Here is a 24,148-nt window from a genome sequence, read left to right as displayed (position 1 = left end):
ATGTGCATTTTCTAGTTGTCAGCAAATCTCTTCTTAACCCTCAGATTAGTTTCGAATGTGCTAGCTTTGACAATGGGAAGACTTAAGCAATGAGAAGAACAGTGGTGAAAAACAATGGATTTCATTCCTGTCAGCACGAAGATTGGAGGAAAAAAAACAAGCAATTTTTTTTTTTTTGCTTTGGTTAATAATAGAGATTTATTGAGATGATATTTTTAGTAGATGTCTAAGGTGAGGGGCGTTCCAGTAAAACAAGGTTAGAGGAGAAAGAGCAGAGAAAAAAAATCAAGTGACATACAAGCTAAAAATAGAAAGGATCAGACACAGGAAGACCAGTTAGGAGGTTGGATGGTTCTAAATAGAAACTCCTGCGAATCTCAGACCTACTTAACAAAAACCTGTTTTGTAACCTAACTTATTTTTCTTGTTTGACTTGGAAGTCAAAGTTTTCTTGTTTTCTTGGTTTTATTCTGAAGTGGTTGGATTTGAAAGAACTTTCCGATTAGAAGCCATCCATTCCTCTTAATCTGTTTCTCCCATTGATAGATTATAGATTATAATAATCTCAACAATTACACCCCCTGCTGAGCCATGCTCATGCCCACTAATCCACTTGTCTAAGAGGAAGCAGCAGGGTTGGGTTTGTCATCGCGGGTGACAGGAATGGTGCGATCTCCACGCCCGTATTCTGATCCGCCTGTTTTGGGGCCGCAGAAGCTGAGCAGGCCATCAGCTGACAGCGTACAAGTGATGGCTGCCTGATCGACGTTGGAGGGTAGACGGTAGCGGCGGTGGAACTCCCGTGAGATGTAGCCATGGTCGTCCTGTGGGAGAATGTGGGAAAGATGTCAGAAAAAAATACCATCCAGGGGATCGTTGGAGAAAGCAATAAAAGATAATTATGGTGATGAAAACAAGAAATCTGCACCTCATAATTAGTTGTGAGGTTTAAAATGAGGACAGATCAATTTGCAAAAGGGTTGCAAATATGTATAATTGAATGTCACTGATTTACCCAGTAGAATATTGTAGGTATAATGTGTTGCCATGTAAGTTAATGAAAAAATCATGCACGTTTTGTTATTTTTGTCCATTATAACTGTATTGTTTTAAAATCCCATAATCCTGGAGGACAATGTAATGAATGAAGTGCACTCTCTTACAATAACTGTTGACTATTAAGATACAAGCAATTACATCTTAACTATCCCAGCACAGGCCTGAATATGCATCTTCAACACTGAACCAGATTCATGGTAAAAGAAGGTTTTAATCCGTAAAATTAAATGGCTTCATCAACTCTCACAGGGACATTCACGCATGACGCAGAGTCTATGTCATATTACAACAAAAAACAATCTGGCCATATATTTTTAAAAATGAAGTGGTGCCTCCCCTTAGTGTTCTTTAACTTTCAATTTCCAGTCCATGTTTAATAACCACAGAAGGAAAGCTGCTCAAAAGGCTCGATACCCGAATCAGGACAAGTGGGTAATAAATAAAATATATTTAAAATATAAAATAATTGTTCTGCAAATAAAAGGAGAACATACTGTATACCAGCATGAGCATGTGACGGACAGTTCAGGAGTCAGCTCACCTGTCTTTCTCCATGCTTGCCATGAATCTCCACATAGTCATCTGCTACCTTAACTCTGAGTTCCTCTGGGGAGAAGTGCTTCACATCCAGGTAAACCATGAATCTGTCTCTGTCAGACCTCACCTGGGAAAGAAAGAAAAGATGCTATGGATTAAAATAACCAAATGCAGGTCTTATGTATTTCTCTAGCATATGGCCTGTGTAAAAAGTAGCACTTAAGATTACATTAAAATAAGTCTTACACCATCAATTCAACTTAATTGCTATATCCAGACAGGATGAGGATGATAGGATCATCCGCTATTGCATGTTCTGTTACAAAAGGCATAGCTGTCATGTAAAAAAACACATCTCAGAAATCAAAATCAGCAGCTTCATGAGGTTCCACAAATTTAGAGCTCCGGAATATGTCCTATCTCATTGCCTGACCAAACCTCTACATCAAGGCCCAATGTTTTGCATGGTTTCAACTTTTTCCTGCTTCAAACATACCCGATACAGCTCATGAGCTAATTATCAAGCCCTTCATAAGTTGGATCAGGCATGTTGGGAGCAGTGAAATCCTCCAGAACCGAAGTTATGAATCCCTGAGACATCTCTGAGTCCTCTATTTTCAATCTACAGCCAACCAGCCCCTTACCTCGGAAATGCCAGAGTTGGAGGAGTCCAAAAAACTGCGGAAGAGAGAGTGTCGGTAGGAAGGGCTGATGGTGGAGGCAGTAAAGGGGAGGAGGTCATGATCAAGCAGACCTTCTCCAAAGAACTGGTCAAAGAGTCGAGAGGGATTGCTCAGGGTACGTCTGAACCACGGGTATTGGATGGCAATATCCATAACTTCTCAGCTTGGTCAATCTTGGTCCAATTTTGAGCCTTTGCTTTGGCCACCCTTCGAAAGAGTATGCTTAAAGAGAGTAAGCGCAGGGGAAGGGTCCAAGAGTAGACAGGAGTTGTAGGGTGTGTACCACTGTTGAATGTGGCCACAACCTGCCTTTATATACAGAATGAGCCAGAAAAAGGGGCTTATAATTGGATCTGTTTGGAATGGCATGAGCTCATGGTGGGAATGGTAATGTCAGCAGAATGGCACTGATGGCAAGCTGATCCTAGCTGCCAAAACAAACTAGAGCAGAAGGATGGATGTTGAAAGATTATGAGAAATTTGGAATAGGTCATGGTTTGGCCAGTGAAGCATCATGGGCCAAACAAATACAGCTGCATGTGCTTTCTGTATCTATTTTTTGGGGTTTCCTTCAGGGTTCTGCAGTTTTCTCCCACCTTAAACACATGGCATTAGATATACTAACAGTAAATACAGATGCAGTAAAGATGAAGCTACAGTATATTAAATAAGTTTGGTGAAATAATGGCTGGCCTTAATAAACATACATTCGGTGTGAGAGTTTACAGCCAGTTCAGGACCGTCCTAAACCTTTGCCCTGATCCTAGATTTGATGGTGACATTTAGCTAATCCCAGGGTTATTCGACTCTCCCATGCAAAGGCTTAACCAAAATGCACCAGTGTGGTCTTTTCCCAGCTAACAAAGCCCTATGGCTACAACAAACACAAGCAGGGGCAGTCAGGGGCTGGGGACATATTTTCATCTTATTCAGCAAGTTTGAAATGCTCATGGCTTTTTTCTCAATGGGTTTAACCACAACAGTTATAAGAACTGTGTACGCTATTCTAACCTGGTGCAAATAAGGATAGTCTGCCTTCAAAGATCCAATGTGTGATCATTCAAAAAGCTTCATGGGCATTCATGCACCCTGTGAGTAAGAAGTACAAAACTATAAAAAAAATAAATTACTATATACTAAATTAGATAAATGCAATGCTGACATGAAATTTGGCCTGCTATAAGGCATGAAACCTAAAGTGTTTGTGAAAATAAACCAAATCTTGAAGAAACTACACAATCTAGATGGTAGTATTGACATATGCACTCAGTTACTATAACAATATAAAATCGTTGAATCAGTTTGACGTCTTTGTGCATCCCATGTGTTTCCTCTCAACACCCCAAAATCTTGCTAAAAGCACTGACAATGCTAAACTACATCCTTATAATGGATGAACAAACGTGAATAGTGTGTCTATGAAGCTCTATAATTGTCTGACATGCCATCTCGGGTATATTGCCACCATACACCAAGGGTTCCCATGATAGGCTACAGAAAAAAAGGGCTGAATGAACCACCCAAATGGTTCAGCATATAACATGAAAGACTAATGACATCCAGTGCATCATATTTGCTCTTTTATTAGCACATTAATGTTCTTACCTTAACTGAAATGTGCAGCAATGTCAACCCAACCATTGTACTCTGGACAATGAAACACTTCACCCTCTATTGGAAATCAGTTTTTTTAATGTACATTTTTATTTATTTATAAAGAAAAGACATCAGGAAAATTAAGATTTTCTTTATTAAGATGGGACAAAATATGATTCTGCATGAAAACATCTCTCCAGAGAAAAAATGGTTCGGCAACCATCTGACATTCTTTTACACAACGTTGAACACATTGGAAACAATAAGATTTAATAATATTCATGATACAACACACAACGCAATACAACATACAATCTTTCTAAACAACACCAAAAAGATTCAGATTTTTATACGGTATATTCATTTTGTTTTTCTACACATGTTTTAGTTTGTTGTAATTGTACATGTGATCAACAATTAACATACAATTTAAGATCCAAAATTGGAAATTTACCTTTTAATTTAACTTCTCAGTTTTAGTACTTTTAAATCGATTGCTAAATTTAAGCCCAATTATTTAAGAAGCAAAAAAAAATTCTTAGAAATGACGTATGGCTGGATGAAGACACTTGTTTCTCATGCGTCATCTGTGCATTCGGATATGGATCGCTCACGTTTTTCACGAGCGGTAACAAAGTTGAGCAGGTCAATGGCGGTCACTACTCCAAACACCATGTGCTTCATTATGGTCGACCCGTCTGTTAAATCTAAAAGGAAAGGACAAGGTTAGGTCACAGCTATGGTTATAACCAGAGAGGAGTGGACTTTGGATATTTAAATAAATTACCCAACACATAGGCCAAAACACACACACAAAAAAGAAACACGTTAGTGGAGAATCGATTGGAAGAGTTTAGTTATACTTTTCCTATTTCACTATTATCGTGCCACCATGTCTCTCAGCTGCTCATCTTTATTCAATTCCTATTTACACCTCCACACATTTTAAATTCTGCGAACGCCTTTTAAATTAGCCATTAAATACCTTTTCCCCCTCAATAGTGCACCTAAATAAAATCTAATAAATTGCTATAAAAAAGGCAATGTAAGTGCATACAGTGTCTCTATGATGTAATAATTTGCTTAATAATAGAGTTCAATTGTAAATATACTGTAGTAACGATGAGTGGGCCCAAGCTCCTTGCGCTATCACCTTCTGGGTGCACCACACTACCTGTGTATTTTTTGAGCATGTTAAGACCCACAAAAAGTTGTGGAAAATAAATAATTATATATATATAAAATAATCCTTCGAACAAGAGGACCCTCACACACTAAAGTGTCATTATGGGGCATGATGGCCGGGTTACCTACATAATGGTAGTCCCTTAAAATTTGTATCTTTTCCAATGTCCAAAATTTGGAGAGAGTTTCAAGGCTTTTGTTGTCTTTTTTTTTTTTAAGTATAGTTGACCTATATATCTTGCTGAAAAACACTAGTTGAATCTAACAGTTGAACAAAACCCATGAGAATGAGCTTTTAGTCTGTTTCCTGGATCATGGTGATGATGTCAGGTCTCAACTCAGTATTATGGGGTGACTAAGCATGCACTAGATAGTAGCCTAGTCCACTAATAAATTAATACGGTGACATTGTCTCAGCAGCACCACCATTTTAGTTGACCATAGGTTAAAAACTATGCCAATTTGTCTGTCTAAAGAGTCTTTATCAGGGCATGGTTCTTCCTTGTTAAATGAGTCAATTAGACTTTATTTCAGTTCTAGAGTTTTTGGAGGTATGTACCACAGCCAGCAACATATTGGAGTGTTGGACTGGGAATGTAAAAAAATGATAGGCGGACTTTATAGTTGGAATTTTATTGGCCACAACAAACACCTCATCACCTTCCGACTATTATTCCAAGTTTGGAAGCCAGGGACCAGAGGCTGTTTGTTTTGCATAATATGTACAAAACATATTAACTTTATTTGTGGCGAAAAAACTGCTACTGGCAAAAAAAAAACAAAAAACAAAAAAAAAACATTGTCACATTATGTGACCTTGATGTCACAAAAACTTTGTGTTGTGCAAGATACAAAGAGTTAAGTTCTCCTACACTTGACCGTCCTTATCTAGGGAAAGCCTACCCATTGCTCCCTATTGCACATATGATGGGGTGGAAATCGGAGTTCATGACGTTTTTAAAGACTGAGCTCTTACACTGAATCTGTTCGTGCACCACCAGCGCGAAGTGATCCGTCTCCAGGATCCGCGAGAGTTTCCCGAGGTTATCAGTTAGACAAATCTAAGAAAAAGAGGCTTCATGTCAGTAATTTAGTTTGTTTGTTTTTTTGCATGGCATAGCATTGGTTACTAGGTACATAAATGACAGCTGTGTGATAAACCTGTTTGAACTGTTTGTAGATCACTTTGCTGACGGGATCAGATGGTTTGATTTTTCCGGCTAGCACACAGGCTAACATGTTTCCCAGGGTGACCATACCAAGAATGACCCTAAAACACACAGAGAGAGAAAAAACACTTAGTGCACCAACATGTACCACTTGTACATTTTCAAGCACAAAGTAAAAAGGTTTGTGCTTTTACATTTTATTTAATGATTCAACAAGTGTTGTAGTGCAAAGAACCGATCTCTTTAAAAAAAAAAAAAAAAAAAAAAAAAAAAAAAAAACACTATATACATGGCAATATTAAGATAAAATGCCTATATATCTGGATATGAGATATTTTTTTAATCTTCTTATTAAATAAACTTCAAAGGCAGTTTTTAAAAGAGCATTTTACCAACTAAGACACTCACCCTGCCTCATCCACGACTGGCGCTTGATCAAACGCCTTTTCTTTTAAAATCTTGATTGTTTTTTGACAGCTGACCGTGGGCAACACAGTCAGAGGAGCCGAAAGATTCAAACTCTGTAACCTGAGATTCCACCACCTTAAATAGGACAGAGACAGGGAGACCTTGTTTAACCCGTTTTTAGTTTATTAGCATCATCGTCAATTTTTTTAATCTTGATCTAAACATGAAATATCCAAACAACAACTGATATTACTTGTGCATCACTACAAATCATCATAAGTCCTTACCAGGGCTTCCTAACGATGAAGTCTTCTGCAGTGAGAAAGCCTTTTTGGAACATCCAGTTGTCATTCAGGAATTTGGTCCTAAAAAATAAAAAATATATATAATAATAATAATAAAAAGATGTTAAAAATGCTTATCTTTTATGCACCATTATGGACACATACTAAAACACATACAGAAATTAGAAAACTAAATCTTACACACACACACACACACACACACACACACACACACACACACACACACACACACACAATTTTAAGCACTAAATTAATTGTTGGCATGAATAACTATGTCAAAGCTTTCATATGAGAACGTATGTATATAGTTACTAAACATTATCAAAATTAAAATCCCCCTGGGACACGGGTAGATAAATTTTTAACACAGAGTAACAATACATACATAGTTTCCATAAATAAATGAATTCATTCATTTATAAATAAATAATACACACTTTCACTGGGAAAGTTTCCACTGCATAATATAACTTTAAGAGAAACTTGGTTAATAGTTAAGGTTAGTGAGTTTTTTAGTTTTTTTGGCAAAATTGACTGGAACTTAAAATAAGAGGTAAAAACCATAAGAATGTGAATAGGACCTTATTTCATAGGTATATGGCTACTGATTGGAATATAGATTGATACTTGATAAGCTCTTAGGATCCATTAGTACACATTCCCTAAACTACCATTACAGAAAACCAAAACTTGGCTTTCAGGAGGAAACAGTTTTGGGACCGATTTAATTTTTTTATGTTACAAATATAACAAATATCTCACTTCAAACAATAACAATGTTATTATTCATATTTCTTTATGAGTATTTATACTACAATTAGTGTAACCTTTTAGAAGCAGATGGCCTGTACATTTTTTTGCTTAAATTAAAGTCACACTTTAAAAATAGATAATGCTGTGCAAAATTCCTTCTAAAAGGTTCCCAAGTGGTTTTGTTTAAATGCCCCAAATTGGACACACACCTTATGTTATGTTGCCATAAAACATAGAAAAATACTGTTTATTCAGTTAAAATAGCTTTTTGTAATCTACCCAATAATTACTGTTAACACATCTACTGTACCATTAAAATCCCAGGGCTACGTCAGTGCTTTAGATGGTTTATGGCTTTCCATCGAAATTCATTCAAATCTAAATCGGTCACGTTTCACATTTGATTGACAATTAAGATCATTAAAAGATTTGAAGTTATGGACAATACATAAAAGGGCATGAAATTTTATTTAGCAAATGTGCTTTTTTATAAAAATATAAATGTGTATGCACATTTACAAGAACTGAGAAGTATTAAAAAAGTATTATGAAAAATTATGTTCTAAGATGCTATTTGAGAAAAAAAATTTTAATTTGCAACCAATTCTAAAGGTCTCATCGGACAGCCTTGTTTCCTTCGTCAACTACTTTCTACTCACATGTAGTTGCGGATGGAGTCAGGAAGGATGACCACACAGTGCTGCCCTTCCTTCAGCTCTTTAGCCATCTTCACCGCTGCTGCCATGGCTGTGCCTGAACTGCCACCTAAACACATCAGGTGTGAAGTTTCAAATAATGCAGTAGGTTACGCTTCGACAGATTTTTACTGATTGTCCTATTTTTTTGTGTTTATTTTCTAATTGAAAAATTCTATCAAGCTGTTTTTAGGGAAAATAAATGAATGTGTACTGTACCGCAAAGCAGGCCCTCATCTCTTAAAAGCATACGAGCCATACTGAATGATTCCTCATCATTGGATTTGTACCAGCAGTCGACAACCTTACAAACACAGGGATAGGAATCTCAGGGCATGTATTGTCTGTATCTAATGAAATGCATGACAACCTATGGTTTGGAAAAGTAAAAAAACTCTAAATATATCTAGTTAAAACTTTTAAACTTGTAACATATCCATACTTCCTATGTCCTAAGAGTCAGCACCATGTTGTTTGTAAAGTCAGCCAGCCCTATTGGGATCTTACCCAATATTGTTATCTAGTAAAAGGTCCTTGTGTATATGGGTGTGTGTTTGCATATGGGGTGTGTATGCATGTTTATGCAAGCATTTACTCACTGATCGGTCGAGCACAGTTGGAATGAAGTCGTATCCAATGCCCTCCACCTCGTACTGCGTCTTATCTGTCTGGTTTAGCTCCTCCGGTTCGGCCAGAATTGATCCCTCTGGGTCGACAGCAATAATCTGACAACAGATTTATTTATTTTTTTGATTTGTAGTCTTTGTTTATTTAAAAAAAAAATAGTCACTATTTGTTTTTTTGTTGGACTTAATAGAGACCTGAAGGCTGTAATATACAGTGTTAATGGCTATATGCCTTTATGTATATTTGGATAAATACAGTCAGCTTCTACGGAATGCACATACACAGATACAGTTGGAACTGTTGCTTATTTGCCAGTTATGTAATGTTATAATATCTTTTGTTGAAAAAAAAAAATCATCCATGCTAAAACATTTTGTTTACCAACACGAAGTAAGCATACAAGGTGGTCGCACTCACCTTAATATTGGGGCATTTCTCCTTCAGCTTGCGGGCTACACCAGTGATGGTTCCCCCAGTGCCAGCACCTGCTACCAGCATGTCTACTTTTCCTATGCAAAGAAACAAAGAGTTTAAAAGCACAATAAATTCTTTATTTAAATTAACAAAATATGTAAAGTTTATGAATTATTAAAAATAAATGCAACTGTATAAAAGACAAGGTACAATTCGAGAACTCTTCGCTTGGTACAGGAAAGTGACACTAACCATCACATTGCTCTAGAATTTCCTCAGCGGTGGTGTCATAGTGAGCCAGTGGGTTGCTGGGATTGCGGTACTGGTCCAGGATGTGAGAATTGGGGATTTCGTTCTTCAGGCGCCAAGCCACACCAACATGGGATTCCGGGGAATCGAAACGGGCACTGGTGGGTGTGCGGACTATCTCTGCACCTAGAGCTCTCAACACGTCCACCTAAACACATTGTTACTTTTGTTACAGTTTGCCGGCTGATACAGTCAAATCAATTCTTACACAGCTGTATTCTTGATAGTTGTACCTTTTCCATACTCATTTTTTCAGGCATGACAATAATGCAGCGGTAGCCCTTCACCGCAGCAGCCAGAGCGAGGCCGATACCTGAGAAAGAAACACAGTGTACAATTCCGACAACAACAAAACTGTCCTGCAATGTTTAACTTCAGTTGTTATTAGACATACACACTCCATCACTCACTCACTCTCTCCCTTTCTCTCTCACACCCACACCTAGTCATACCAGTGTTTCCAGAAGTAGGCTCTATGATGGTATCTCCAGGTTTGAGGATGCCTGCTCTCTCAGCATCCTCAACCATGCGCAGACTGATCCTGTCTTTAACACTGCCGCCAGCATTGAAGAACTCACACTTCGCCACTGCATACATAAAAATCACACAATTTATAATGCTGAACTAATGGAACGTTAAAAAGGTGACATTTTACAGAAAGTGGTTTTGACTCGCTACTCACAAAGCTCACACTTGAGCCCGAATTTCTTGTTGATCTTGTTAATCCGTACCATTGGTGTGTCCCCAATCTTTCTCAGGATGTTGGGTAGGATGCTTGGAGTACTTGTTCTTTAAGTGGCATGAATAAAAAGCAAATAAAGTACATAAAAATACACAGTTCAGTCAGATCATTTTATGGGCAAACAAAAATAAAGATCTTACTAGTATACTATAGTAACAGTAACATACTGTATAACCTACTGCAGGCTAAGAATTAGTTTTTAAACCAGACAAGTGCCTGGATGAAATGTGCAGAAACATGCAGAGAATTAAAAAAAAGTGGAAGTTTGTTCAGTCTGATACAATATGCCTTAACAAGTCAAGATTGCAAAATGTTAACAGGAAAACAAATAACACCTTGTCAAGTGGGCACACATAGAGGAAAATAACACTTAGCACAATATCTTCATTCATCACAAAATTTATCATGAGTGGAAGAGACTCTTAAAAAAAAAGAAACACAAGTAAAAGTTTTTTTGTTATATTTAACTATAAAGTGTAAATCTTTGCCTATGTATAGAGCACATTTTAAGTCACAATCTATCCATCCATCCTTATAGGAACCTCTGGAATCCAACCTGGGACCGTGAAAGACAGTAGTGACCATCATATTCATTCGCATTTCATACAAACTCTGGCTAACATTCACACGACATGCAATTTGGGAGTGCCAATCAGCCTAATCTGCATGTCTTTGGACTGTGTGAGAACCGGAGGAAACCCACCACGGGGATATAATGCCAACTCCATGCACACAAGTCCGACACAGGAATCGAACCCAGGACCTGAAGATGCAAGGCGACAACGCCAAAGCGCTATTCTGCCTAAGTCACAATATCTTTTTGAAAAAGAAGTCAATCCTGATTATGTGGTCTCTACCACTTAATTAAGGTACCCTGTGCTAGGAAATTCATTAGATTTCTATGGTTCTTTAAGTTAAGTTAAGCTTTTATTTGTCACATATACATTACAGCACAGTGAAATTCCTTCTTCACTTATCCCAGCATAACTGGGGTCAGAGCGCAGGGTCAGCCATAATATATTTTTTCCTGGAGCAGGTAGGGTTAAAGGCCTTGCTTAAGGGCCCAACAATGGCAACCTGGTGGAGCTGGGGATCGAACCGCCGACCTTCCGGTGGGTAAGTCACTGCCTTAGTGCCTTTTTACTGTCAATAAAAAGTATGGCTGAAAACATTTGTGCTATCGCACCACCACCCCAATAAATCAATCAATCAATAAAAAAAAAGATAAAAAAAATTTAATTAATGGCTTTAAGGATGTTGAACCTGGAGGTGCAAGGCGACCACTGCACCATTGTGCCGCTAGGGTAATAGGTGAGAGCTAAAAGGTCTTTTTTGGCTTCTTACAAACTTCCACACCACCCTGAAAATTTCACTACTACTGCACTGAGGTGGTAATGTGACATTGCTCACCTGATCATGTGTGTGTGTGGGGAATCAGTGTGCGGTGCTCCCAGGCTCCATGTGCACTTGCTGGGAAGGTCAGGACGAATCCATTTCTCGATGTTATTCTCGGTACTCTCATTCCCGTTTGTCTTGAAACCTCCGTCACTAACGCTGGTGCTGCTGCTAGTCATTTTGCCAGCAAAGGGGCAGGCAGGTTTGGAGAGATCTTTCTCTTTAGTGGGAGGCACTGAAGGCATGATTTACTGAAAGAGATGAGACAGAAAAGGTGTCTATGGATTGATAGTATCTTGATAGTTATTACTAATTATAGACCTCCCTCTGGCCTCAGACACATTACTCCATGCAAGTTTGGAAAGAAGAGAGAAGTTAACTCATATCCTTCCCACACACTGTTTTACTAAGAAAATTGCACCACACCTCTTCCCCGGTTTTTACGTCAAAGCATATTGATTCATACATCCAGGTTTATAATGGGGGGGGAAAAAAATGGTCCTTTTTAAAAAAAACAACAATTTTGTTGAAAATTTTGTTAAAATTTTAATATAAGATTAACATTTTAACAAATTGCTCACATTTTCTTTTTATTTCTGTTTTTTAAAACCCTTTTCTCCTTGTAATATTGTCAAACCGGATAATTATTTAAATACATAAATTGAACATACACATAAAAATTTTGACATACACATAAAAATACAACCTGGCACATATCCACAGGGGCAGAATTAATTAGTGACTAGTGAAATGCTTTAATCCTTGCTTTGGCTGGGATAATTACATTGGACGGAAACCAGCTGAATTGATGTTTAACGCACAGAGTAAAGTAAACTACAAGTTAACAGGTCTCACTTGACTGCCTTGACACCAGAGTACAAGGTCTGCCCATCTGCACCTTCATAAACAAATTAAACATAGGGAAACCATGTTCATGCATCCATGATAGTACTATAATTTCTGCTTATAGAAGTGAACCAGAAGTAACACACTGTAAGCGGCAAACAGCAGCTGTTTGGACAGCTTTGAGAAAACCCAGCTCACTTTTCTCAGCATGCTTCAGTTGCCTTAGTAATAACACACACCAGTGTTCATTAGGATAGTCTAGTATTAGTTAGTAGGATTAGGATATTAGGATGTTTGGAAAAGAATAAGGATAAAGAAATAATTCTTTCGACATGCTGATGTGATTAAAACGTTTTAACTGCTACATACTTTATATAGTTACAGTGTTTGCTGTATCGACTAGTCAATATGGCACTATTACTGGAAATTACAAGTAAGAAAGAAAGCCCTTGCTATGCAAAGCCTGACCATTATTACACACCACTGATACTGCACCACCAAAATCACCCCAGGATTCATTATGGCAATTGCTAATTTCTCTCAAAATAGTAAAAAGACAGCACCGACATAGAAATTATCTCCAGAATTATTTCTCACATAATAAATGCATTTCATTTTTTAGACTGCACTTTTTCTTTAAGATTAAATGAACGTTTTTTTGGTGACTCTTTTGAGGTACCCAACTGCACTTCCTGGTATCTGCAACTTAACACTATATAAGAAAAAAGTAACACAATCTTGATTTAGCTAATATGACCTACCTGTTCTTTGGTAGTGGATCATGGCAAATCACCTTACAAAGGTCTAAATTGTAGATTGACAGAATCGTCACTGGTGGCCTTGATTAAGTTCCAAAGCAAACACACAGGGTGTAAGCACTGATATGAAGTGCAGGGCATAAAACCTATTCCAACTTTTTTACCTATTACGACAGAACTGGTAGGATGCATATTTATCCTGAATGCAATAGACAAGGAGGGAACTAATTAATTAGGGAATTCTGCTCTTAAATTAAATTTCATTTATTAAGGTCTGCTTTTAAAATAAATAAAAAAAATATCTGTCCAGGTGTAAATAGCTCATACCTTAGCAGCTGTTAGTAGTAAAAAGTGAAATGCAGTGGTGAGAACATGCACCTCTGTGGAGCACCAGTGCTTAGCATGCAAATACTGGAGATTAATTTGTCCGGTCTAACTTGCTACTTCGTGGCTGTCTGGTGATCTGCTGGCAGGTGGAGACTGGCACTTTAACCTGGATGACTTCACAGATGATGTTTGTGTTTTTTTAGGTCAGACAACATACTATCATAGGATCTTGCATGGTCAAGGTGTTGCGGTATTAAATGCAGTTCTATATTGACTGCATTGTAAAGCATTTGCCCCATCTGTGAACTGAATATAGGGTATACAAGGAAGAGCATATCTCCCAAATCAAATATGTGAATCTGTAATTGGAGCAACTGAAACTGAGGAACAACTATCACCACCACCCCTGCTTCCTACATCCTTGCTGATATGATGGTGGCGATCTTAAATGTATGAGGGAAACCAGGTGAGCATACCTGTTTTTTTTTTTGTTTTTTTTTTAAACCTGCAGTGATACTCATTCAGGTCTTCAGGCGGTTGTTGATATCCAAACAAGTAAGAGGAAAGATTTATGAAGTGTTGAAGGACTTTCCAACCTGCCCTATACTCATTGGAAGATGGTTCCTTGATTTCCTCAGTCTGTATACTAATGCATCTGTACAGGATCTAGACTCATTCATGCCTCATTCAGTTTTCTATCGAACTATTGTTTGTCATTGCTGAATTTCTTGCGGACCTTCTAGAAACACACATTTTTTAAAACACTTAAACTTGTGTAATTGCAGAAGCCTATTCTAGGGATCTCAGGACACAAAATACGTAGATGTGATTCCCACCGACTCATTAATGACAGGTAATTTGAGAACACAAATGCATCCATAATAGTACTGTAATTTCTTGGGGCTGTGGTTGGAAACTGGACAACTTGCAGGAATCCCACAAAGCACATGGAAAACAACTCCATGCTCACGGGTCAAAGAGAGATTTGATGCACTCAGAGTTGCGTGGAGACAGTGTGAACTGCTGAGGCACTAAGAATTGACCCCCTTCAGTCAGTCCAGTCACTACCAGATTGTAGTTTCTAGGTATAAGTGGAAAGCATGTTAGAAACTGCATAGGGGACGGACAGGGCGCTCTCCGTCTCAGTATAATAATAGTACAGAAGTGGTTAGATGTTCTTTCACCCTTGGTGAGACATTTAATATGCTGTCCGTATTTAGATAGATATTTGAGTAGCACATAACTGAGGTTTGCTCTGTAATACTAATACTCACTCACTCATCTATACTGCTTTATGCTGTATACAGGAGACTTGGGGCATGAAACGTTGTACACCCTGGAAACGCCATTAACTGAAGAAACAGTAACTGAAGAAAACCCACCAAGCATGGGAAGAAATGCAAACACCACAGACACAGACCCCAAGGTGGGACTCGAACCCAGACCCTGGAGATACAAGGTGACAGTGCTAACCACTAAGCCACTGTGCCACCTAAAACTAATAACACTCGCGTATTAGTGATTCTGGTTAATTTGGTTGCTCAGGTGTTGAAGACCGTCCTTTACACAGGCTTGAGGCTGAGGTAAATATTTAGCAAAATATACCAAGATGATTTTTAGTTGTTTAGAAGTTCTCTTCTTAGTTTTATTTCAGCGAAAATGTTCACAATACACTTCTTCTTTTTTTTTTTTTTTAAGCTTGGTAATAAAATTCATCCTGATCAAACTGTCAAACATTGCTGCAGCTTTTTGACTGGAGTAAAACAAAACTTTATATTTACACACACAACAAAACAAAGCCACAGAGCATACAGTGAGCAAAATAGAGCTTAAAAAATAGTATTCAATTAAAAGAGTCTAAAATTAAGTAATACAAATCACATAAGGGACACAGGCGTCAAATAACCAAAATACAGCTTGGGGCGGGCTTTAAGACCTGGGGGACGCCCAAAAGGGAACCCGCCATGTGCGCGCGATGAAATACCGCATTCGTTAAAATCCTTTCACACTCCGGTTTCTTTAAAGCTGTTTAACTAATGCAAAACTAACAAAATAATCCTACAGGTGTATATATATAAATAAAGAAAGACTTTAAGGAATATGTTTAAAAGCAGCTCTGTAACCACAAACAACAGGTATTAACTTAAATCCCTATTTAACATCATTATCATCATCATGAGCTGAAAGAAAATCTGATGAAATCTGGTAACAGGCTTCAGTACACTTGGACAGTTTTCCATATGGCTATCCTACAGCCTAACCAACAAACCATATTCATACACACACACGCACACCCCTCAACAAATATTCTATATAGCCTATGAAATAAATAACAACAAAACTACATTAACGTTCTTAATATTGCATGCAGTTAAAGAGATTTTTTCTCTTTAATTCGTCAATCCTATAAAAACAATACATTTCCATGAATGTATTGAATATTTAATTTAACCAATCTATCAATGAAAAACAACGCAAATTTACCTTGTTTTAAACAAAGATTGCAGGATAATGTGATGAGAAAATCCCCAGTGGCTTAGATTATTTCAGCAGAATGAACAAAGTAACCGTGAGTCGTTCCATTTAAAGGAGGGGGGTGTGCGGTGACGTCACGGCCAAACCGGAACCAAAGTTCCATAAATACAGCAGTTTTTTATTTTTACCTTACTCTAATCGTACTTGTAACAAATTAAGATGTTTTTACAAAATAACACATTAAAGCGTTTAAACTGCGACAAGATTCTTTTGAAGTTTTCCCGCAAAACAGTGTTGCTGTTCTGTGATTGGTTAAAATAAAGGCGTGTAACTTACGACCACATATGACTGTGCTTATTTTCTAACTACACTCACCTGTTTATTTAGTTTACCTACGACATATTGGACCTTCCTAAGTTTAGGATCACCTGACCATCATACCCATATGTGAACCTTCCCCAAAATGTCAAGTGAGGAGCAGACAATTTTACAGTGTGTTTGTATGCTGTAGCATTACTAATGCCCTTCCCTGGAAGCAAGAGACCCAAACTTGATTACTTGTGCACAAAGCAAGCTTGGGTTGGACAAATGTCCCACACAGAGCCTAGGCCTCAACTCCACTGAACACCTGTGTGTATGTGTGTGGTTGGGGGGTAAATCTGAAATGAGATGTTCACCAAACAGATGGGTGTGATGTATAGCTGTTCCCAAACAAGTAGCCATAAAGTGCAGAAACACATTGTTGGTATACATTTACTTAGTGCAGCACATATTTCATGACCATGGAACTGCTGCTGGCTGGAGGCATTCAAATGGTAAGATTTCTCAATCTAACACTGGCACAAAGCTGTGTATAAACCTTTCTAATGTTGTGATTCTGTCACATAATGAGCTACTTTACATGGGATCATTTTGGTAAGACCATAAAATTTAATGATGGCTCTGATGATTTCCTTCCCTAATCTACACGGACTAGATTTATAACAAGACTTTGATGAAGTCGGTTTCTCCTTGCCAAGCCACAAAACAAAGCAGATTAAATGTTATGTATTTGTCTAACCAAGCCAGTAAATTGTGACATTTAAAACCCAACATGTTAAATCTGTAAAAAGTCATGCCTGAAAGTTTTAAATTTCCAAGTCAGGGAAAAACACTAAGTAGTGACACTGTTCTGTACATGAACCTATTACTGTAGAGGCCAAACTGACATGCACTAAGGCTATATACATGTTTTACTCACAACCACAATTAAATACAAAACCAAATACAAGGACAAAAATTAATAACAATGTACTTTTATTGAGAAACTGAGCTTTTCATATTTCACATGTGGTCTTAAAAAAAACAAAGAGGGGGGAAAAAAAGGGGTAAAAGTAAGGTACACATAAAGTCCAATGTTGGTCGTTCGGGGTGGGGAGCGCACTACACCAAAGGGTAAAAACCAAAACAGGTTCACATCATGACTCAAAACCTTCCGGAGCGTTCGCGATCCCTTGATCTCCTCCTCTCCCGGTCACGACGACCACGGTCCCGCGAGCGAGAGCGCCGTTCACGAGACCGAGAACGAGAGCGGTGCCTAGACGACACAAATCAGCATGTCAAGGCTTACAACAGAAACTGAAGAAAGCAAGCATATAGCGCGAAGAATAAAAAAACAATATAACTTGTCACACTTTTGCTTGTGTCAAAACTTTGCTGCTGTTTTTTTTCTGTACCTTTTTCTACGGCGTCCGTACAGTTCCCTTCTCAACTCACGGGAGATCGGCTTTAGATGCATGAAGTTACAGAAGCCGCCTCGAGTGCACTCCCTGTGGAGAGACAACATTTTGCAGTGAGATAGGAACAGGCATTGGTTGGGGGGTTGGGGGAAGCCACAGTGCCCTAATTCTTTAGGATTTAAGTTCAACTATTTTGCAAAATTATATATATATATATATTTATATATATATATATATATATATATATATATATATATATATATATATATATAAATAAAAACACAAACAATAAAATGAAATACAAGCCGGGTTTTTATGCAGTTGCACAGACTGCTGGACATTTCTTAAACAGTCAAAGCAGGTTGTGTGTGTCTTTTAGTGATGATTAACATTAGAAAAAAAATCAGTAGAAACAATACACAAAACCAAACTCAAAGGAAGGTCAGGAAGGAAGTCACTTGAGCGTAGTGCCAAAGGTGACAACCACCACATACACTTTTACACAGTATTTAGTGTAGAACAAAAACCAACATTCAGATTTGGTTGTTAAAAACAGGATGATATACTAAAACCTGTTTAATGGCTTGAGCAAAGCTATTAGAGGTTGTATAGGAATTAGCAATAAGATTCACGTGTCCATTAAACACGCACCTGCTGCCTTGTAAGGATGGTATAAAATTATCAGAGCTGTGAGAAATGCCATGTGCGCTACAGCTGCACTTTACTGATACAGCTTGCAGTAAGCATGAACAGAGTTCACGGTTGCTGCTTTCCAATCTTAGACACAGCCATGATGTAATATTACTTTAATTAAGTAAACCCCTAAACAACATCCTACAGGTGTGTCCTCTATGTAATGGCTTGAAGCGAGTTTCACTCATACATGTTTTTTTTTTTTTTTTTTGTTAAAATATTCCGTCAACCTCGTTATACTGACCCCATTTCATACTGCCTGCAGCAGGCTTCTCTGAAGTCAGTCACCGGGGAGAGTTCGGCATGGATAGGCTGGCCGTTGAACCAGCGGTTATTCAGGTCCATCACAGCTTTCTCGGCATCTTCCTCATGCCGGAACTATTCAAACACACAAAAGAAAGATTTTAAATTAGAGTTAAATTGGTCTAAAGTACTGAGGGATCAAAGCCGGTTTGTCATCATTTATACTACAGACTACCAAATTTATATACGTGGTGGGCAGACGTTGTTGATTAGTATTGTTGATTAGTATACAACAGCAGCTCTGATTATTTAAAAAGTTATTAAAACACTTCTGTTTAAATCAAACTGTAACTTCAAACATTAGAACAAAGTACAGTTATAAGAGTAAAAACTATCTTTAATTATATACTACACCAACGCAACTATCCCAGAGTATCACTAATACTTGGATCAGACAAGTTCTCAGTACGCCAGAGCCATGATCAGACTGCCTGCTTCAAGTCTGAAATGCCTGCCTCACAGGAACACCTTTGACAATATAAATATGTAGAAATGGCTTAGAGTGAGGTCAAAACCATAAACCTCAGACATGACCCTGCAGGTGGTGTTGGTGAATGATTGTGTGTAGATTTCCAACAGACAGATGCATCTCTTCTGCACTGTAGTCGGTGACTACAGTGGCCTCCAAGCCACCTCCACCGTGATCGTCATTCACGGATGGAGTCTTCTTTAAAACCTTCGCACCATACAAATGTTTTAGTGGCTAAGACCCTTTTACACCGTACTGTGCTTGGAGCCTTTTGTAAATGTCGATCGCTGTTACGTGTTCATTTACCAGAAAGAAAGAAAAAAAAAAAAAGTCAAAAATTTGACTTGAACAGCCAAACACACGCATTCCCCCCCGCACCACGATGCAGAGTCTACATTGGAAAATAAAATGGAAGAATTTTTTTTTTTTTTACATATGATAGAACTCTTGAGTTGGCGTGCCTGTACATTGAAGATATTTGCTGAACAGTAGTTTGGGGGGATGTAAGATGAGTAATAAAAAACAAAGATGGTCTTTGGAATTTTCGTCTGTCAGTCCCATGCATCATCTTAAAAACTACTGAACTCATTTTAATGGGGTTTTTATTCCATTCGTATTTGGCCAAGCCTGAGGTTATATTTAGGCTTTGTTTTAACAAAACTAAAATTGACAGTGTAAATTTTTTATTACGCGTTTATGGGTGTGCAATTAAAATCTACTTAATATACGCAATTACACCCTTATTCCACACACTTCACAGTAATGCGTAAAAAAAATTTTTCATTCCAAAGTTCAACAGATGGTATTAACTATTTTTTAAAACCTGCTCATAAGCGTGCAATTAAAGTTTATTGTGAACACCGGAACATCTAGTAAATAAATAAAATGATGAGCGATACAAAGTTTCCTTGAGGGCACAGGAAAAATTTTAAAGTGAAAAAGAAAATCTATTAAATAAATAAAATAATTTTATAATATATATTTTATAAACAGAGAATAATCACAAATGTGTTCCTGTAACAGCTATATCCGTGTTTTAGTCGTTTACCTTCACGTAAACGTTGCCGACGAGGTGATCGCCAAGATTATCACACACATTCATCTCCTCCACCTCGCCGTACTTCTCTTCCATTTCTGTGAAGACTTCCTACAAACAAGGAATAAGCCCATTAAAAATGATGTGCAAAATCAAAACTGCAATTTTTTTTTTATTGGCGCGCATGCACTTACCTCGAAAAACTCGTCATAATGTTCCTGCATTTCCACATCGCTCACAGCACCTAGAAACAAAAGTGGTTTCAATATCTGCATTTGTAACAGAGTAGGAAAGTGAAAGCGTCTACTACAACTATGATCACAAGCACCCATTTATTTGCTAATTCAATTCAATTTTATTTGTATAGCGCTTTTAGCAATTTTCATTGCCGCAAAGCAGCTTTACATAGTCAAAAGAATTATTTAAGTTTGTATGAAATGTGAATTTGTATGAGTCAAAATGGTCAGTTTGTCCCTGGTGAGCAAGCCGAGGGCGACAGTGGCAAGGAAAAACTCCCTGAGATGGTAATAGGAAGAAACCTTGAGAGGAACCAGACTCAACAGGGAACCCATCCTTATTTGGGTGAAACAGAAAGCAGTAAATGATCTGCATTTATACAGTGTGTAGGGTGGGAGGCAGTTCAGCTATAATAGCTGATGTTAATTGATGTTAATATGGAGTCCAGGTAGTTATTGAAGACCCAGGTAGACTTGTAAGAAGTTCCAGTCATGAACTATCGAACTGTCAAGTCCCCAGAGAAACAGTTGCCAACACCAGTCAAGGCCAGAACCATTTTCTAGGACTAATGAGTTTTTCAGTTCTTTAACAGCGTGTGATGTGATGAAAAAAAAAAAAAAAAGTTAAGTAAAAATGATATTTTAGACGTTAAAGATTTTAGCTATTAATCTCTCTTAATGTGAGGGCCACCGCATGCTTCGCTAATTACTAATCACACAGCTGCAAGTGTGCACAAGTTCGTCTGAATAACATGGGAATGGCATTAATTGGACTTACAGCGAGAGGCATCAGCTGTCTGAGCGCTGTTCTGAGGGTTACGGTAGATGTTTTGGATCAAGATGGTCTGCAGAGGGAGAAGAAAATTTAAGATCAGTATACAAAACTTGTCTATAATAAAGGGTGTTTCCACATATACAGTACATACACACAGCTATCAGTTCACTAGGTATTCCTATTATATAAAAAAAATTCTGTATTCTCTAATTTGGCTCTTATATAAAGTGACCTACAACTGGGCCAAGAACTTGCTGCTTTGCTTAAAGTCCTCGTAGCTGTAGCCAGGATTTCAACACCAAATATTATCTGGTTGGTGAATCATTTAGCCGATGTGGCCGAGACATCTTAGTGGTGCAAGCATCATCACGTCACTGCAACAGCATGTTGTGAGACCCGAGAATGGTGACAGGGGAATAGAGTGTCTGTAAAGCTTTTGGATCCGGCACACTCGTACCAGTCCCTCATATCTAATCTCTGCATGTCTTTGGACTGTGGAAGGAAATGGAAGAACTCCATTCACACAGACCTAAGGCGGGAATCGAACCCTCTACGCTAGAGGTGTAAGAAGCCCTCTACGCTAGAGGTTTTTTGGCAAAGGTGGCAAAGGTGAGGCCATGGTACGAACCACTACGCCACTGTGCCGGTTACTTATAAATCACACAAGCTTAAAATAAAAAACATATTGCTTAAGGCATGAACCAGAGAAAAACAGTAGCAGATAATGAAAGATAATCAGGCCGCTCATTAGTATACCGCTGAGTGGTTGGAATAGACAAGAGGAGAAAAGAGGTTGCTGCTGAGGATTGTAATCTTTAGCAACTATGCAATCATTTTTAAGGGGAAAAAAATGAGGGCTGACTCAAGGACTTTTGTACAGTGTTGTACATCTAATGTAGGACATTGTAAACTGGCTCTTAAAGAATGATGAGATGTGTGTCAATGTAACATCTGGGAATGTAAACAGACCAAGAACATTATCACGAATGCTGTCCATTTGATTTAAGCCTGTATGTTCTCCTCCTTCATGTGAGAATAAACTCCTCTACTATTCAGTTCAGATTCTTTTGATCAGCCATGGACATAAATGATTCAATGAACTTGGAATAAATGAGCCAAGTGCATGAGCTTCTGTTTAAAAGCCTTTTAACCCGAATTATGTACTCATGGTAGAGGTCACTCATGGCCATGGTATCACGGTAAAACATTATTGTTTCTTTAAAAGCCGTTGCTTATTTACATTTTTAGTTAATTGTTAAACTTGTGTATTTGAGATCATTTTGTATTGTTCTTTAAGTGACAAAACTATATATATATATAAATAAAGAATGGACTACATATAATTACTCGCGTTCAATTTGTTTATGATGGCGCTGAACAGAGCCAAATTTTAGGGTTATGGTAACTTTTTTTGGCAAAGGTTCAAATCTTAAAATTGTAAAGAGGCATCGGTGGCTCAGTGGTAGGTTTCTCGTCTGCCATGCAGAAGGCCCGGTTTCAATTTGCTGAAACACCATCAAATTGGTATTTAAGTAGAATAAAATCTAGGATTTAAAAAAAAAAATTTATTGTGATGTTTATAAAAATTTGTTATAAAATATTAATCTGCCCCTAGACATCCTGATAATCATCATCTTGTTGGTGACTAGTGACTCCCTGCTCTAATATCTATAAGCCTTGGTGGTGGTGTTGGTAAAGATGATTAAGAGAAAAAGGAGAGTTTATTTCACACCGAGATAAACAATAGCATACCTGGCTAAAAGTTGGTTTATTGTGGAGTCTGGAGCATCGATCTCCATGTCGACATGCTCCAATCTTAAAGTAGAATGAGCAGTTGACTCTAAGAGAATGAGGGGGAAGAAAAAAACAAGATGCACAAACAAAAACAAGGTTATGTGATTTTAATTTCCAACAACTTGACTCATTTTCGTTTTAAACTATTCAATAAAGGAACATAATTTATGCTGCATAAACATTATGTAACACAAAACGTGTTTATAAAAAAAAAACACAATTTAGAAAGACAGCTAGCATCACTGATTATCAGGCCAATGAAAATCATTTCGAATTAAGAGTGGCTAACATGGCATGGCTAACCTGGTGTGTGCGGTTTGTGTAAAATTTAGACTGAAGTCACATACAGTTCATTTTTTTTAAATCAGATTTTCGCCAAAAAGTGTGTAATATAAGACAGAACTCATTGAGAGAAGTTAATTCTGAACAAATCCTGGCTGCTAAAACGCACGCGCTCCCCACTGCAGCCTGTTCGCTAGCTAGCGCTGCATTAGCTTAGCTTTCCACACACGAACAATTAAAATATCCGCCGTCTCTAGATATTGCTTCACCACATGCTCAATTCACATTGCAGTTATTCAATTATGTTTAATGGAACTAGATTTTTCTGCATGCGCCGCGATATTAGACAACAAACGGCTTTTTTTTTCACTCACTTGTCTTTCTCTGTGCCAAAAATGGACGCTAGGTATTCCGCCATCTTCCCGTCGTCGGGTCACTTGTGTTCTTCGTCATCAAATTACGCGCCTGTCGTCACGCAGATGGGAGTATTCGTGTAGATTTTTTCCCTACCCTTATTCTGACAAAGCCCACCTACTTGCACTATATTGGACGAATGCTC

General features: G+C 37.9%; 3 protein-coding genes across 4 annotated transcripts; all 3 read right to left on the bottom strand.

Moving 5' to 3' along the window:
* Window positions 1–10: 10 nt before the first annotated feature.
* cryaa (crystallin, alpha A) lies at window positions 11–2,547 on the bottom strand. Its single transcript, XM_053477370.1, has 3 exons — window positions 2,241–2,547; window positions 1,601–1,723; window positions 11–824 (listed from the first exon to the last, which is right to left on the bottom strand). Exons 1-3 carry the CDS (start codon window positions 2,430–2,432, stop codon window positions 618–620), a joined length of 522 nt encoding a protein of 173 aa, XP_053333345.1. The 5' UTR covers window positions 2,433–2,547; the 3' UTR covers window positions 11–617.
* Window positions 2,548–4,219: 1,672 nt separating this feature from the next.
* On the bottom strand, window positions 4,220–16,401 carry cbsa (cystathionine beta-synthase a). Of its 2 annotated transcripts, none has more exons than XM_053477270.1 (15): window positions 16,293–16,401; window positions 11,893–12,128; window positions 10,423–10,529; window positions 10,193–10,327; window positions 9,974–10,053; window positions 9,684–9,888; window positions 9,435–9,526; window positions 8,990–9,115; window positions 8,610–8,694; window positions 8,355–8,460; window positions 6,925–7,002; window positions 6,638–6,772; window positions 6,222–6,330; window positions 6,037–6,121; window positions 4,220–4,582 (listed from the first exon to the last, which is right to left on the bottom strand). In XM_053477270.1, the coding sequence occupies exons 2-15, from the start codon at window positions 12,120–12,122 to the stop codon at window positions 4,452–4,454; spliced, it is 1,704 nt and encodes a 567-aa protein (XP_053333245.1). In that variant the 5' UTR covers window positions 12,123–12,128; window positions 16,293–16,401; the 3' UTR covers window positions 4,220–4,451. The 2 variants fall into 2 exon arrangements, with proteins under 2 accessions (XP_053333245.1, XP_053333246.1); XM_053477271.1 differs by lacking the exon at window positions 16,293–16,401 and adding an exon at window positions 13,485–13,554.
* A 1,161-nt stretch (window positions 16,402–17,562) lies between these two features.
* Window positions 17,563–24,090, bottom strand: u2af1 (U2 small nuclear RNA auxiliary factor 1). Its single transcript, XM_053477272.1, has 8 exons — window positions 23,964–24,090; window positions 23,266–23,353; window positions 21,517–21,583; window positions 20,697–20,746; window positions 20,515–20,613; window positions 18,939–19,072; window positions 17,999–18,091; window positions 17,563–17,859 (listed from the first exon to the last, which is right to left on the bottom strand). Exons 1-8 carry the CDS (start codon window positions 24,005–24,007, stop codon window positions 17,748–17,750), a joined length of 687 nt encoding a protein of 228 aa, XP_053333247.1. The 5' UTR covers window positions 24,008–24,090; the 3' UTR covers window positions 17,563–17,747.
* Window positions 24,091–24,148: the final 58 nt, after the last annotated feature.

Source organism: Clarias gariepinus, chromosome 18, assembly GCF_024256425.1.
Source record: "Clarias gariepinus isolate MV-2021 ecotype Netherlands chromosome 18, CGAR_prim_01v2, whole genome shotgun sequence".
Classification (NCBI taxonomy): domain Eukaryota; kingdom Metazoa; phylum Chordata; class Actinopteri; order Siluriformes; family Clariidae; genus Clarias; species Clarias gariepinus.
This window is presented reverse-complemented; position numbering and strand designations above follow the sequence as displayed.